Here is a 16,458-nt window from a genome sequence, read left to right as displayed (position 1 = left end):
AAAAGTAACCCAGGACTAGCAGTTTTTATAGGTATATCTGTAGTCAGCGACCATGGTACTGCGTTACTACCTCTAGTGAAAAACTTCTGAACTGTGTAAACTTATGACATGCAATGCGAGTCCACAGGATGACGATAAATGAGAATTTAAAATAGTGACAATTTTTTTTTCATTTTTTATCATGAATATTTTCGAAAAGCAAAATTCATTTCAACATTTGTCTATGGAAATAATTATAATTCAGATTGCCTTTCTTGTATAGATAGTGGAATTTGAAAATGCCAGTTCATGCAAATTCCCTATATTTTCCATAATCATTGAATATCGGCAGAACAACCCACCCGTGTATCTATCCTAAGCGGCTGTTGGAGCTGTATGTGCTCCTGCTTGATGCAGACATCAGAGTTTTGACCTTGAATCGAGGATTGAGGCTGACTTAGCCGGATCTTTTTGAAGGCAGGTGCATCCTGAAGAGCGTTAATGTCGACAGGCCTCGGGCAGTATTGGTCTGTCTGCATTTGCATCAGACCCCGCGACGTCCTGGACGGAGTCCCGTGATACTCCTGAGCAGCGGATGCTGGCGAAGGTGCGACGGAAGATGGTGGAAGTAGGGATATCCGGGGGCGGCTGCTAGCCAGGTACTCGGCACCTCCGAGGCCGACCCCGACCTGGGAAACTGGACTACTGCTTACGCTTATTGCCACCCTTTCGTTCACCTAAAATCGTGAATTGAAAAATTAATTAGTGTATCACAAAGGAAGAATTGGCGGGGAAACGCTAATAGATAAAAATGGTATAGGGCGCAACCGATGCTAATGTTATTAGGATCATGCTGGATATCGACCAATTCAATGCGAACTTTAATATTTGAATATTTGGTTTCATTTGGGAACGATTATCCAACGTTGTGAGGATATACACGTCGAAGAATTATCGCTAAATATTCGACACGACGTTACGTTGTTATCCTTGATATTTTCTAGAAAATAATCTTTTCATCTCGAAATCTAATTCAAGTTTACGAAGATAGAAGTACAGCGACTGTAGCAAACGAATGCGATATACGTGTGTAATATTCATATAAGAAGAGGAAACTGTGATACTTCAAGAATGTTGAGTTCCAGCTGCGCATGCGCGAGCTTTGTCATATATTTATGCAGGCTGACCACCTCAATTATCTCCAACTGTCAAATGCGGCCTATGGATACTGGGTAGGTATTGAGAATTTTTTTAGGTTATGTAAATTTGAAATTGACAAACTTTTATAGTTAATTGAACACGAAATACGACTGCTAAGTATCATTGTAACAACACAATTACAATTCGCCAGTTGATGGTTCAAAAACCATGTACCGTTTCAAGTATGTTGGCTCCCCTGTCTTGTAGATGGAAATATTTCCGCGGTACGATCTCGTCGACCAATAGAGTTCAATGATTTTGGACATACGCAGTCAGTCCTTGGCCTTACGATTTTATATTTGACACATGAATGTGTAAATATTTACATGTAAACATTGACATTTTTCACACGACGTAGCACTGCTATAAGCGATAAAAATTCTGAATGGAATGTTACATGGTTGAAAGAAAACAACAGGAAATACCGTGGGCGTTATATTATAATAACAAATAATAGAACTTGAATTCGTGTTCCGCGTGAACCAGGTGTAAGCAAAGTGGGCGCGCAATGGTTGAGGAGAACTTTCACTCGCCCACTCGGCCCTTGCAATCTAACTGCTCAACAGCTAACAATGTCTAACCTCCTCGCGCAGTTGGCTACATTTATAAAGAATTCGTAGGAGAATTTTGTCTTGCAATCCTCTTACACATCCGCTATAGAGAATAAATAAGTAATAAAACAAACAAGAATCTTTCATCATGTACATACATACATAGGGCTGCAATCTCATAAACTAACAAATGATAACATCGTATAGAAGACCATGATCACATGTAAATTATTTGTTACGAGACCGTAAAAATGACGATATATCGTATGAATTCTAGCAATAGTTGAGAAGATCGTTGATCTCGAAAATGTCTGTGAATGAATGAAAAAAAAACTCAATGTACCTCATTGCAATCACACGAATGTTCTGCCGATAACATAGATCTGCTAAGAAATCGTCCTTAAACAAAAAATATGATAGATACGAAGGTTTCAATGTGTTGAATCTATATCTGCGTTCCATTTTTTGCTATCACGTATATATTACATATGTTTTTTTTTTAAAAGTCTGTTGTGTTTGGTTTTTGAATTTACACTACTTTAATTCATTTAAATAGTATCTGTATATACAGTAAAACCAGTTCGAACTGATAGAAAGAGAATTTGAAGGGAAAATTAAAAAGAGAAGAGATTCGCCGTGAAACACTAATCTATTATATACAAAGAAAGGAAAGTGAAAAATAACTAGAATTATACTGGTAGATGGATTTTCTGACGATTATACAGGAAAAGCATATTTTTTATGACTATATTTCGATTTAAGAGCATCAAATCTATTATAATTACATATGATAATAAGAAAGAGAAATTTTTTTTTTTTTTTGTTACACAGCAATGTAATTTATTATTACTTCCAATTATACGGTGAAGAACAATTTTCTACAGTCAATAAATTGTCTTGAAGACGATAACACATCAAATACACCGAGCAGCATTGGGCAAAACTTATTCCGCCCAGGCCAGACTCATCCGGTTATTTTCGGAGTTAGCTGTCTTTCGCGGACAAAATCTTACCAGCCCTGGGCGCATATTGTGTCTAACTCTCGGTATTCGGTGTGATAATTCAGTATGCTGTTTTTCACGTTATACGTATGGTAACGCATTCTTCGCATACGTATATGTGTATACTGCAATTTTGCCAAAATTACGTATTAATTTCTTTTTGATTATTAAGAACGTCCCGATGTATGAAAAAGAATAAATTGAATCATAAAAGTGATAAATAATTCACAACTTTTAAACCAATGAAGATATAACTTTTTTCAAGATCTTAAAATGATTTCAACTCCACGTAGTATTCTCATTAATTTTTTCAAACTCGAGAAAGTTGTTCGAAACTTTGAAGTTTAACGGCTTTTAACTTCGATACGATGAGTAATATCGTGAAAAAATACGTCAGATTGTACTTCGGAGTACTACTATATATACATTGGCTAACTTGCAACAAAATCAGAAAATTTTACCGCACGATTATAGGTTAAGTTGAACGGAATTCTCTATATATGCATATCATGTGGTAGGAATAAGTGAGATTCGTTTGCGTCAAGCACCGATGAACGACTGCACATTTAATGTTTAATGAACTTCCGTGAAACGTGTTCGTGAAGAATAATCAAAGCGATTGTATACGGAGGAGGAGAAGGACTCAAGGTCGTCCGATACGAGTCCAAGTTATTTTAACGTACGTACATACAATATACCGAATGGCGTAGGTAAATCATTTTAACCGCACGTAACACGTTTTACGCGTTATACGCATAAGTAAAACAGGACGTAACATTACTCCGTAACGTAACGACACTTTATCGGGACTTCGCAGTAGATAGATATACGCTGTTTTTTTTTTCTTGTTGCATTTCGCGTCCTTCTCTCATTCATTTACTATCTACTGTACTAACGTTTTCGAAAATAAACACTGTAACGGATCGTGTGGTGTTTACGATTTTATCACTGCACTGCAATTTTCCTTATGCAAACTTAAACTTGTTATGCAATAACTTTAAAAATAGAAAATTTAAATAATATATATGTATATATATATAGGGTATTACTTTTTAAATCGAGTAAGCTCTCGAGGTTCAATGTCGGATTAACTTGACATTCTAAAAATATTTATTTTACCTATCAATAAGATAATTCGTTATTTTTTTTTCGAAATTTTCATTTCAATTTCTTCTCGAACAATTGATATAATTTTCAACTGATTCTATGCTGATTTCAAACTGTTTCTATTATACACAATGTCGAAGTTAGTATCGAACAATCTTACAAACTTTGGATGAAATAAAAAAAAGTTGAGTTGAAAATAAATACGCCTAAATTTTCTACTTCATTACGGTTCACCAAAAATGAAAATTAAAACTGTATCATTACGATAACTCAACCTAACTTCAACCTCATTTAAATCTTAGATTCTCTCAACTAAGCTGCAGGGTATCGCTATAATTCTGCCACTCGCAGTAAGTTTACATAAAAACAAACTGATACAGTATAATTCCGTAAATTTCATTTTCCCCGCGTTATCAGTAATGGTACTGTTGACGAGTGTTACATATAATAAATATAGAATGTGAATGACGCGGACGGTCGTGAAATTCAAGAAAGTGAAACAGAACAGAGAAGGAGGAGAAAACTGTGTGACAATGAGAACAAATGAAATTTTCATATTATATCAGAATAATATAAGCGCGGGCGAAGGTTTTTGCACACCTCGTCCACCGCTCCACCTTTAACGCGTGTTTGCACCTTGGCGCATGGATGAAGGTATAAGGTATATATATATATATATATATATATATATATATATATATATAAGGTCACTCACACTAGACGCCGCATTCCTGTAGGCATCCCTGGTGTAGGCAGCGGCGGCCGCTGCCCCCGTCTGGGGCGGGGGTAGGGGTGGGGGTGTCTGGTTGACGGGCGTCGAAGAGGGTGGAGGAGGGTAAGGGTTGACGTAGCGGAGGCTTCCCGGCACGGCGACGTAGCCGCCTCCAGGGTTGCCTCCGCCGCCTCCACTTCCTGGAGGACCTGCCGCACCCCCGGGACCGACGTAGGAACCCCCAGCCCTGGGGGACACCGGACTGCTGCTCTTGATGCTGATGTACTCCTGCGTCGGCCTGAATCAGACAAAAATAAGAAACTTAAAATTGGTTGTGTTGTTTTGTCGCCATTTTTGTTACATCATCATTTATTTTATAGACTTCCGTGCAGTTTGTGAGGATCCTCTTTACCTACTTTCGTCAATTTGTTTCTTCCTTTTAAGGATAAACGGTACCCACAGTTTGAAAGAAAAGTTAAGAAAAGAGGAAAAACCGTTATTAAAATAAAAATGTACAGCAATATTACTGGATAGAGTGTTTTGAAAATTTTTCCTGTATCGAGAGAACTTTTTGTTTTGGTTAAATGGTGACATGATTAGGTTAAGTGAGACCTTTTAAGACTTTGGTTAATTGAAATAACAATAGCATGCGCCTTGTATATCGATGTAAAATTTTACTTTATTTTATCTTTGCTCATAATTATGTGTTACAGGATTGTAACACGCTTTTTGGATTCTGAAATTCGCTGACTATGCAAGATATTAGAACTTGAAAATAGGAGTTTTCACATTCTTTAAAAATTACAGTGCTTTCAATATCATCCAATAGTTAACGTACGTAAATTTATTTACCAATGTCAGGCAGTAATTTTCGTAGTAAAACGGAAAGAAGTGTTTTGGTAACAGTTAATATTACGTTTTTCCGAATCAACACAACACTTACAGCACTGTTTATGGCGAGCTTAAAAACTCGCGAACTTCCTCTGAGAAAAAATTCCAATCATATTTATGATTTATGATTTCCTGATCATTCCCTGACTTTTTCCGGTTTGCAAGATTTTTCCAGTAAAAAAACAATCAAAGCGTTCAAAATGTGGAAAATTCCAATGGTATTTTGGTTCCTTACGACAGCATTGCTATCCACTATAGATGGCCTCATCGTCTTGTAAGCATCGCGTGTAGAAAAAATCTTTCATAATTAATAACGTGTACCTAAATCAAGGCGTTTTTAGGATATACCTACATCAATCTTTTCGAATGAACGGTTATAAAAGCAAAGGGATCATCGCGAATAATCGCCTACCTTACGAAAACAGAAATTAGTTATACGCTTGTTTCGCAAAAGCTGGACATAATATTGACACAGCCTAAACGGAAATCTGTGCCTCTGTTATCCACATAAAAAAAAACTGTGAATGTTCCAACTCGTGAGTTTGTTAAAATTGAACAGTGACCCGGCTTCACGATCGATCGAACGTGAATTCGCAGCTTCAAGTGACTTTACATTACTTTACATGACTTTGAATGATTTTGCATGACTCCAAGTATCCCGACGCGGTTCAAGAAGTAGGTAACAAATCTTTAGTATTCACTTCAAGTGACGTCGTCAAGTAATGTGAACTCTTTTGAAGTCAGTTATACACGCCCCAATCAGCAGAGTAGCTGACCCCGTGGATATAATTTTATCTGAGGACATAATTATACGAAATATAATGCGTGTAACATTCAAGATTGGATTCCTTCAATAACGTCAGTCGATTCTCATACCAACGTCTTTCACGGATTGATTAGGCTTTACAAATCAGACCAACTGTCCATCGTAATACGAAGTTAAATTATTATGAGTCAATGTTTACGTGCAGTATGATTTTCAACTATTTTACTCGGTCGCTTTAAGCTTTGGATTCGTGGCACTTTTCTGCAGGCGTGTTACGGTTACATGGTAAAGCATAGCTCTCACCAACATAACTGGACATTTTCTCTCTTACATATACATACGAACACGAGGTACGTGAGCGGAGGTTCGTTCAGAGGTTGCAGGTAAACAGCAGCTGCGTCAGACCATGACAAACTGATATTCGTCTCGGCACAATAATATTCTAGCTAACTGACGGTCAATGACTAAAATTCCAAATCAACGATATATGATAAGATTTTCTATTGAACCCACTCGTCATAGCGTCACCAGGTAATTCTCCGCGTATCGAGGAAGAAGAAAAAAAACTACAAAATAAGTTAGAATAAGAAGAAGAAACAGCAATTCATCGGGCTACTTCATCTACGAGAAAGCTAAATTGCGAATGCTGACGTAATTCCATCTACCGATCATTGCTTTTCTTACTACATCTTGTGGTGAACTGTGAATTGTCTTGCAAAGGTTGTATTACCACCAATTTATTATTGATTTTCCAGGCAAACCGAATGGTAGAAGTTTCAACATTTCACTTGTAAGTATACAACGGGCTGATGTAATAGCAATATCAAAAAAACTTTTACTATTTTCACCGAATTTCGTAGTAAATCAGTGAATTGAAGTTTTTGTAGCTACACGATACAAATTTCATCCTACAATTAAAAAATATTTGCAGTAAATGCATCGGTGCTTCTCACTGACATCACAACAGTGTTACTGAAACAGTCTAGTAATTCTTTGTACGACAAAATTTAATGATAATGAAGTTAGTAACGTTACTGTAAAAATGCATGTGCAGAAAAAACCGTTAATCCGCACCTTTAAGTTCGTCTCAAAAGGGTCTGAAATATGATAAACCATGACAAACAAAACATACTAATATTTTCGAAAACCAACTCCTTGAAACTCATTCCGATATTGCATGGTAACAATTTTTCTTCCTAATATTTGGTTCCGTTAACGTTACCAACTTCAGCCTCGTAAAATTTTACAACATTACGGATATTGCAATTTCAGCAAAATTTCCTTCCGTGCACGATGAAGAAGAGAAAGAAAAGAAGAAAAGGACTCTATCGGCAGAGTCCAAGCCTGCCGAAAACACGAACAGCGAAGCTACGACCCCTGCTCCAGTGTCATGGCTTGGCCCCTCGTCCGCCAGAGCCTGCAGGACCTACAGGTGAACCCAAGAAAAAGTACAAATCGAATAGAAGAAGATACGCCAGCGCAGCAGAGCGTCGCGCATCTATCGGAGCGAGTGGCCATCTGGTGTCTACTGCCGGCTGTCGCATCGAGAGCCTCACAATCAGTCTCCGTCTATATATGCAAGTTCAAGCCAAGATCCCCGCCTTTTCGTCGACGTTAGTCGGCTGCCCCCACCACCAAGGCAGTTGCGTTGACCCCTCGATTTCCCCTCCGTCGCATCGATGCTCAACATTCGGCAAACGAAGCTGCTGCCGTTGCTACTACCGCACCTGCGCCAGACATCCGCCGCAGCCCAGTCTTGATCAAACCCAGCAGCGCATGCGCAGAAACAACGCCGCCATTTTGGATGCAGCATCGAACCAATCGCAGCGCCGGGCAGCGCGAGATGTATTTTCACCGGAGGTCTGCCATTGGAGGACGTGATCTGAGGTCTGAGGGAGGGGGGTTCCGCGGTCTTTCGCCCCTCCACAACTCCGCGCTTATATTCTCCACATCGCCGCGACTGGGAAGGGTTTTCTCTCTTCATGTTTGGATTTAATTCCGTACGGTAGAAACGGCGGTGGTCGCGTTTTGGTGGACCGGGTGTTTCCCGGGGTTTGGTACGCTCGCGTGTTACAATACACGTTATAGCACATGTACAGGGCGGTAGCGCCTGCCTAAAATCCCTCGCCGCTTTCCTCCGACCTTTTTCATCTCTACCCTCTTCTTCATATGTACTATTTCCTTTCCCCTACATTCCCTGTACCCCCCAGTTTACTCGGTCCCTCCTTTTTCGAGTCGTCATCCCCTCTGCATCCCTTGAGCAGGGTTTGCCTGCGCGGGTATAACATGGAGGCGGCTCACGTAACGCCTTGGTACTTCCGCTTTAAGACCTTCCTCCGTAGCATATTTCGCTGGGCACGTTTGAGTTATCATACTGTTTTCCAGAATTCAACTAGGAATAGTATATATATATAGAAAGATCAGGATAAAGATATCTCTCTCGATCGACGAATTTTCTTGATCCTGGATTATATGATAATATATTTTCTTCGCATTCTGAAAATTCCCTATATATGCGCATGCCTGCATGATTAACTTTATGGGGTAAAAAAAAAAAGAAAATACAAACGAGCAGGGATTCTCTCCGCATTGCAGTACTCTTGCTTTATTATATATATTCGTTACTTTTTGGCTGTATTATATAGTTACAAGAGTTACGTTATATCCACGAGGAGCTCATAACGCTCGTCTTATGTTCTATACTGCTTCTTTGTTCGATATATCTATAATATATTGTCTAGACGATCTTAATTTCAGCGTTATAGGTGAACTGCATTTCCGTTATTATATCCATGCACACCGAAAATCTTGATATGCTCACACGTGCTATATTTTCTTGTGATTGTTACGATAATTTGATGCTGAATCAACAATAAAGTAATTTTAAGTCCTTATTTCATGGAAAAAATGTAACCATCACAGATTTTACGTTGGATTTACCTGTAGAAAAAATAATACTGACAATTATCATCAGAAAAAACAGTTACTTCCATCACATAATTCAAACGTTATTATACCAACATGAGTATTCTGTTTACACCTATAAGATGTTTTAATATCTATAAAAACAAACAAAACCCCAATTTCAGTATGAATGGTGTTAAGTTTTACCACTTAATGAGAAAAAAAAGCTTGTGAGTAAGTTTGAGCTGAAGTAAATGTATTTTCGGCATCGACAACTGACAATCCAATAATGATGAAAAATTCAATTTCTATTCGCATCCCGCCAACGTTTAATATTCATATTCCTGACGATGTAGCGATGCATTCGAGTAGGTATAATAATAATATCTACGTATAGATATTAACGGAGGGGGCTTAGCTGTCGTGATTTTTGATAATTTTCTGCTCCAACGATCGCCGCAGTTATTTGCCACCCGACGGACGGACGAGCGGACGCGAGACACTCCCATCAAGAACGTGATTATCGAAAATAACAACGGCCTGTACAACCGTCTGCCGGAAACACCCTTTTTTCCCCCGGCTGTACGGCAGGTTCCCTCGGGGTGGATAATTCCACCTGAAATGCTGCTGGCCGCCTTAAAATACTTCTCCATCTACTATATGTATATATATATATATACGTATATAATGGAGATTGGTTGGCAAAAAATCTAGTGTTCGTATACATTGAATATTCATAACTTATTATATTTACAAGCTGTGAGAATCTCGTTAGAAATATAAGAATAAGAAATAGTGCAGCTAAAACAGTAATTTAGATATCGATGTATCATTTCAAATCGCTTTAAAATATCCAAAAAAACTGATAGTTAAGTTCGATTTTACTTTACAATGGCTCGTTTTATTCAGAAGACTATTTTCTAGACAGTCTCCAAAACAGATTTTCTCCTTTTTCAGTACCTAATCAATTTAATATTACCGTTCGTTGCTGGTAATCAATCATATCGTTGCAACGTTGAAAAATTGAATATTGAATAATGCCAATTCATTGTTGAAAAAAAGTAGACTGAAATCGAACTTTGAAGCGATTTGAAGTAAAACATTGTAATTCCAATATTTTTTATGCCTGAATGTGTTTATTGAAGTTCATCACAGCTCATGACAAACACAATAACCTGATAAACACATAATGCACGACTGTGTCACGATAAAATGATTAATTCATGACAGTTTTCGACCAATTGACAACGTCAAGACGAAAGGCCTGTTCAAAGGATCAAAGGACCGGCTGTTCTACAAAGTATCGCACATGTTAGAATCGATCGAGCAGTACAGCTAGCCAAATATATCCTTTAAGTTTCTTACAATATACATAGTCTATTCTGTAAACTATGGAGAATAAAAAATTCATTCAACAACTAATTCATTGTCTTTTAACCTCACACTTCTAACGTGCGTATTTAGTATGAGTGAATTTCATGCTCGCCGAAATTCTTAGTAAAACTTTACGAACTTGAACCGTATTAATAATAAACGCATATAACCGCAACATATAGCCACGAATGAATCGAATATGAAGAAATGATCTGTAATTGGTATGGAATGTTTCTACACGCATACATTTGACTTTTGATAACTTTAGACTTCTTCCTACGTTATGGCAATAACTGTATATTTTAAGCCTGTCAATTTGATTCTAAAGCCAAAGCATCTATAAAATATAGTACCGAAATGCAATATTCTTTTTCACGCCAACATTCGCCAATATTAGTTCACTTGCCAAATATTTCCTGCTAGGCAGTTATTTCCCCAAAAAAAAAAAAAAAAAAAAAAAAAGTTACTCGCTACCCATATTATAATCCTCAACGAAGCCAATACAAGTACATCAACTCCAGTTACATAAGGTATACCACACGTAAAAATGCGTCTCGATAAACTGTTCATCGTCAAAAACAAACAATTTGTGATAAACCTGTGATAAACTACTCGAGGCTTATTCATTCTCCCGAAATTTATCCAACATGCATGAAATTTAAGCACATTACGAGCCACCTTTTAAACTTTGTTTAAAAATACTACGCTCGTACGTACTTCGAAATGATATTTTATGCGTCAAAAATCAATGTCCAAAAAATATGTCCCGATTTTCAAACAGTTTAATATGTATAAGAAGCTATGTTACAAGTACTCTTGTACATACACCTTGTTGGTGTTGGGATTCGAAAAGATGCATTATACTAACCATCGAATAAATTTATCACTGTTTCTAGCGGGCTTAAAGGATAATAAGGTAAATCGGAGAATGCGATTCGACAATCGGTATATGAATAAAGCCATAGGTATGTACATACACACAAGATAAGGAAAAGCGTCTGAACGATCGAGTACAAAATGTGCCGTACAGAAGTAGGTACGCAATATTATACCTGCAGGATTGCAACTGATCGTTGTTCGTCGCAGGTATATACGTACCTACACGCACGCATAATACAGGTTAATCTAACACGTGGGTTCGACCTGCGCCGTGCCTTCCGACGGCCGATGGGGTAGCTGATGACGTAACGGTCACTGACCGACGTCCCTCTTTCCGTCGCCTTCTGCAAGCCCGCCCACCACCCCGACATCGGCCGAGCGTAGCCTTTCGGTGCCTTTCCCATGTGCATATACGTGTATCACTACTTAGTGATACACGCGTGTGCGTGTGTGAGTGTATATATATATATACATGATACGCAAGAGATGCGAGCATCTCATACGTGTGTTTATAGCGTTACACGTGCGTACACACAACGTATGTGAATAATAATACATCGAGTTACGTATGTATGGAAAAAAAGGGGCAACATATGTGTGAGAAAAGCGCATTGTTTGTGAAGCTATAGATACCATGTTTGTATTGCTGTATGCATATTGAGATATATGTTGCACGCACAACGTATTATTGTTGTTTTGACGCTTGATTTGGTCATTCGATCAGATATGTTATACGTAGGTACGCAGTTTCAGCGTCACTGCAAAGGTGCTGGGTTTTGTGCCAGGCGTTCTTTTTGAAAGAACCTGTAGGCGGGGGTCAAAACTTGGAAGGTTCAATATTGCGAATGGACTATATATCGAAATTTCAAACGTGTGAAAATAAAATAACGAAAGATGAATTGTTCGAAATCTTGAGTCACTGGTTAGGTGTCATTCTAATCAGCGATACTTTCAAAGATCAAAATTTCGAACGATTCATGTTTCGTTATTTTATTTTCACATGTTTGAAATTTCGATATATCGTCCATTCGCAATATTGACGCTTCTAAGTTTTAACCCCCACCCGGAACAGCTTGTAGCGCGCGCGATTCAACTTTTTTTATTTTGATTGGCTGACATGCGCGCTCGCAGCCTGAAGCTAACGCCACCAGAAAAATCAAATTCCCTAGAATCGACCGGTTGACAAGTGACAGTCAACCATAATTTCTCGCGCTTCTCGCGTATTAAAAACCACATTGCCTACCATGCTGGTGATATTTTTCTAAAGTTTTCTACGCTTATAAACTAGACGAGTTGCAATATAGTCGAGCAGGTCATGTCGAGAATAACTCTATGTAACGGGATATTTCAGTCACGAGTTACGTTTGTTGCATCGTGGTTAGAAAAAATATTTTGCTGATGAGTTCCAGTATCGTCGTAATTAAATTTTTGCCGTAACTTTTGACATGCGAAAAGTATTAAAATCGCGCTATCACGATGTTCAACGACTTCAATTGCATATGATTTGCTGTACGAAATGCCGAGGAAACATCAATAGCAATTTTTTCCAGTTGCTATTGCACTAGTCCATTGTGCAATTACAACTGAAACGTGGTTAGTTCTACCATTCAATTTGCCTAGCACATCAACAATTGGTGGTAATACAACTTCGTATTTTACCACAAAATGTAATAACAATAGCGATGATCGCTAGTTGGAATTACATCAGCATTCACCACTTTAGCTTTCTCATAGATGAAGTATCCCGATGAATTGATGACGTCAGATCAAAATCTTGGTGAACAATGACGCATCTTCACGTGATTTTAGGATTAGACCAGCGTGGTGACTACCTGAGGCGTTCTATTTGACTGATCTGACCGATAAATGAGTTTTTTTACACGATAATTATTTTTTAGTTAAGAAGCAGCTGATATATTATTGTACAAAAAGCAAACCCCCTTAGAAACCCCCTTAATGTTCGCAATGGCATATATGTACATACATGATTTTGAATTTAACTCGACAACATAGCATTTCTGAAATAAGGTTATAAAATTATCGTCAGTCGTCCAATGATTTTCCACCAACAATAATGATGTTGTAGCTACATATTACTACATACCCTTTCACAACTAGTCACTAGAGTGTGATTGTAGTAGATGACAATAAAATTTGATTATTTCTGTAATAATTCTTTCTTTTTTCGTATACCTATGAACTGCACATAGATTCGACACGATTCATTCCCTCATTCTCATTGCCCATCCGCACGACCATTCTCGAATAGAGCGATTCCTAACCCCTGAACTGAACTATAATGAAAAATAATTACATACCTACAAGTTTCGCATTTTACGTATCAACGGTATTCCGAAAAACGTATGATAATTTATTCTCTGGATTCGAAATTTTGCCAAGCTGTGAGATTGCAGAGAATCAACCTCGCGAAGCGCATTTATATATAAAAGAAATTTTTAAACTCAATGGATTGAGCGTCTGACTGCGCATGCGCGAGCTTCGGCGGGTTTTCATGCAGGCTTGACACCTTAAACTTCAGCTGTCAAACGTGGCTTGCGGTGGTTTTTTTTTCAAGTCAAGCAAATTCGAAATAGTTCATGTAGTGAATTGAAAAGGATTGCAAAACTTTTATTGTTAACGGATTGATGACTAATAATTGCTACGAGTTTGACATCTAATGCTCGGTTCAGAATAAGTTGGCTCCCCTGTCTTGTAGTCGAAAATATTGCCGCGCAACGATCTACCCCACCAATAGAGTTCAATTATTTTGCGCATGCGCAGTCGGCCACTTAACCAGCCAAGTTTTACTGTCTTTTCTCGGTATGGACATCCAATAAAGTTCGATTTAACTTGACGTAAGGTGAAGTGGAAAACTTATACCGCGTATAAATGTTATCTGACAAGAAAAATACCATCACGTGTAAAACTATTTTCAATTTCACGATTGTACAGTATTTTTCCACAATTCTCCAATCGAACCGTTTAGAGAATACTTGGTATTGAAAACGAAAACGTTGCGTCAGAATTGCCTGCATCTGGTATAACAATATTTTTACTGCAGCGTGCACAAGGCTTCACCTTGAGAAATTTTACAGGACGGAAAAAAAAAAAATTTCCATAAGCAAATATTAATTTGGTGTTGACCTAAAAAAAAAAAAAAAAAAAAAAAAAAAAAAACGCGGTTACTCTTCACTGAGCTAACAAAATAAATGGAATTTTTTTTTTTTCAATTCTGCAAACGCTTGACTCGAAAACCAAATTTCACGATTCGGTGAACGAGGAAATGAGTATCAAGGGTAAAACTTTCTATTTGAGTCAATACGCTATGTTAAATTCCAGGTATAGAATATATATAGTACAATCTACTAATTAACGACAGGCCGTCTAATCGCGCTGTTCCATGGTAGGTAGAATAGTTCTCACAAAATATTACACTTCTCAATCTCTATCGAGCTTCGTTGTCATCATCATCATCATCATCTCGATTAGAACTGTATGTACAACAATAATTAGACTCTAGCTCTTATCGCGACAAATCCGTTTTATCACCAACCATGTAAACTCAGATTAACATACTTCGTATACACATATTACACACTAAAGCGATGAACATATAGGTGAATTAGATATATACCGCGAGGTAAAAATAAAGTTCTCGTAGCGTAGGTCAGTGTGGTATATATGTATATATGCATACGCCTCGCTGCTACGAAAAACTCTATATATCGAGAGACCGTAGGCAATTAATTATTATTATCAGTACTCTACACAGCAGACATATAAAGTGTACATACATAAGTATAATATAATACATACTTTTTCCATAATAATCATACATGTTGCGTAACATATAGTGAATTTGGATTTAATTCACAAATAATGTCGGCGTTAATTCATTAAGTAGATAAATATTTGTTTTTTAAAACGAACAACCAAGTCATCCCGCATGTTATGATAATAATGACGTGAAATCGTAAAACTGATTATGAGGCGGTATTTCCAACATTAATATTCACCTCTCCTATTTACGCCACAATTTCCTCGAAATTACAATACAATTAGCCGTTGAATTTGAAAACCAAAAAAGTGTAAATTGATCGCAGATTCTTACAAAGTTACGATACTTTTCGTATTTTTACGACATTGTACATACGAACAACAATGTGAGAAAGTCTGATATGTATAACTAGTACAACGGGAAGTTACCGATGGCATTTGGCTTGGCAACAGAACAATTTGACAATTGCAACCCAGCTTAATCCAACTCTGAATTCCGGCGGACATTCAGAACTTAAAAAACAATTCCAGAAGTAAACCAGCGTCAACACACTTCTTGAAAAAAAATAAGTTTACATAACGCGAGCATATTTAACGCATTTTTTTTTATGCGTGCTTTTCGTACGCAAAGTACCTACCAGTTTCTATGACGAAAGAATAAGTCTGCTACTGCGCATGGGCTGTTGCAAAAAAAAATCTGACATCCCGCGACCCTAACCTCACTTTCTCCCTGCCAACCTTTTTTTGCCTTTATTTTTTCGTTATATTGAAACTATTATCTTTTAAATTACAATAAATGTTCGTTCGTATAATTAACTTCGCTCCACGCTTAAAATTTTTTATTATTTTTTTGTTTCCAAAATATTAACAGTACAAATTTAATCAAAATTGATTATATACATGTATAGTTCAACAATGATTTCGATATGATCAAGTAATCACCAAAAGGCTATTCATATTGTTTTTCAAATCTTATATTACTGCGAATAGTTTTTTTTCACAACGCCATACCATCACATGCTAATTGTAAGAGAAAATAAAAATCGAAAATGGTGAGACTCATGGCCAGATCGAGATATTTTGGAATGCCCCGTATATATATATACGCGTACTATGGCCGCTGGTGAGTTGACTCGAGCGCGCGGTATAAAAATAACAATTTACTCTAGCGTATACAACAAAATACGATAGCCCTCTCGCGGAATTAAATAATTACATATATGTATATATATATACACACACGCATTATAATCTTGAGCATTCGTTGTAAAAGTATTACATATCTATAATATATAATGGGGCATTCCTTGTCAATTC

At 37.4% G+C, this 16,458-nt stretch overlaps 1 protein-coding gene across 6 annotated transcripts in view; it reads right to left on the bottom strand.

The window, feature by feature from the left end:
* The window catches only part of LOC124404519, a 68,560-nt gene that overhangs the window by 33,629 nt on the left and 18,473 nt on the right, over positions 1 to 16,458 (bottom strand). For all 6 annotated transcript variants that reach the window (XM_046878712.1, XM_046878715.1, XM_046878714.1 and 3 more), the window contains exons 4-5: positions 4,554 to 4,848; positions 342 to 716 (exon numbers count right to left, since the gene is read on the bottom strand). In XM_046878712.1, the coding sequence (XP_046734668.1) occupies positions 342 to 716; positions 4,554 to 4,848 (670 nt within the window). The remainder of the gene's footprint in view (positions 1 to 341; positions 717 to 4,553; positions 4,849 to 16,458) is intronic.

The sequence above is a fragment of the Diprion similis genome, chromosome 3 (genome assembly GCF_021155765.1).
Source record: "Diprion similis isolate iyDipSimi1 chromosome 3, iyDipSimi1.1, whole genome shotgun sequence".
Classification (NCBI taxonomy): Eukaryota; Metazoa; Arthropoda; class Insecta; order Hymenoptera; family Diprionidae; genus Diprion; species Diprion similis.
Note: the sequence above shows the minus strand (reverse complement) of the source record. Positions and strands in the feature narration are given on the sequence as shown.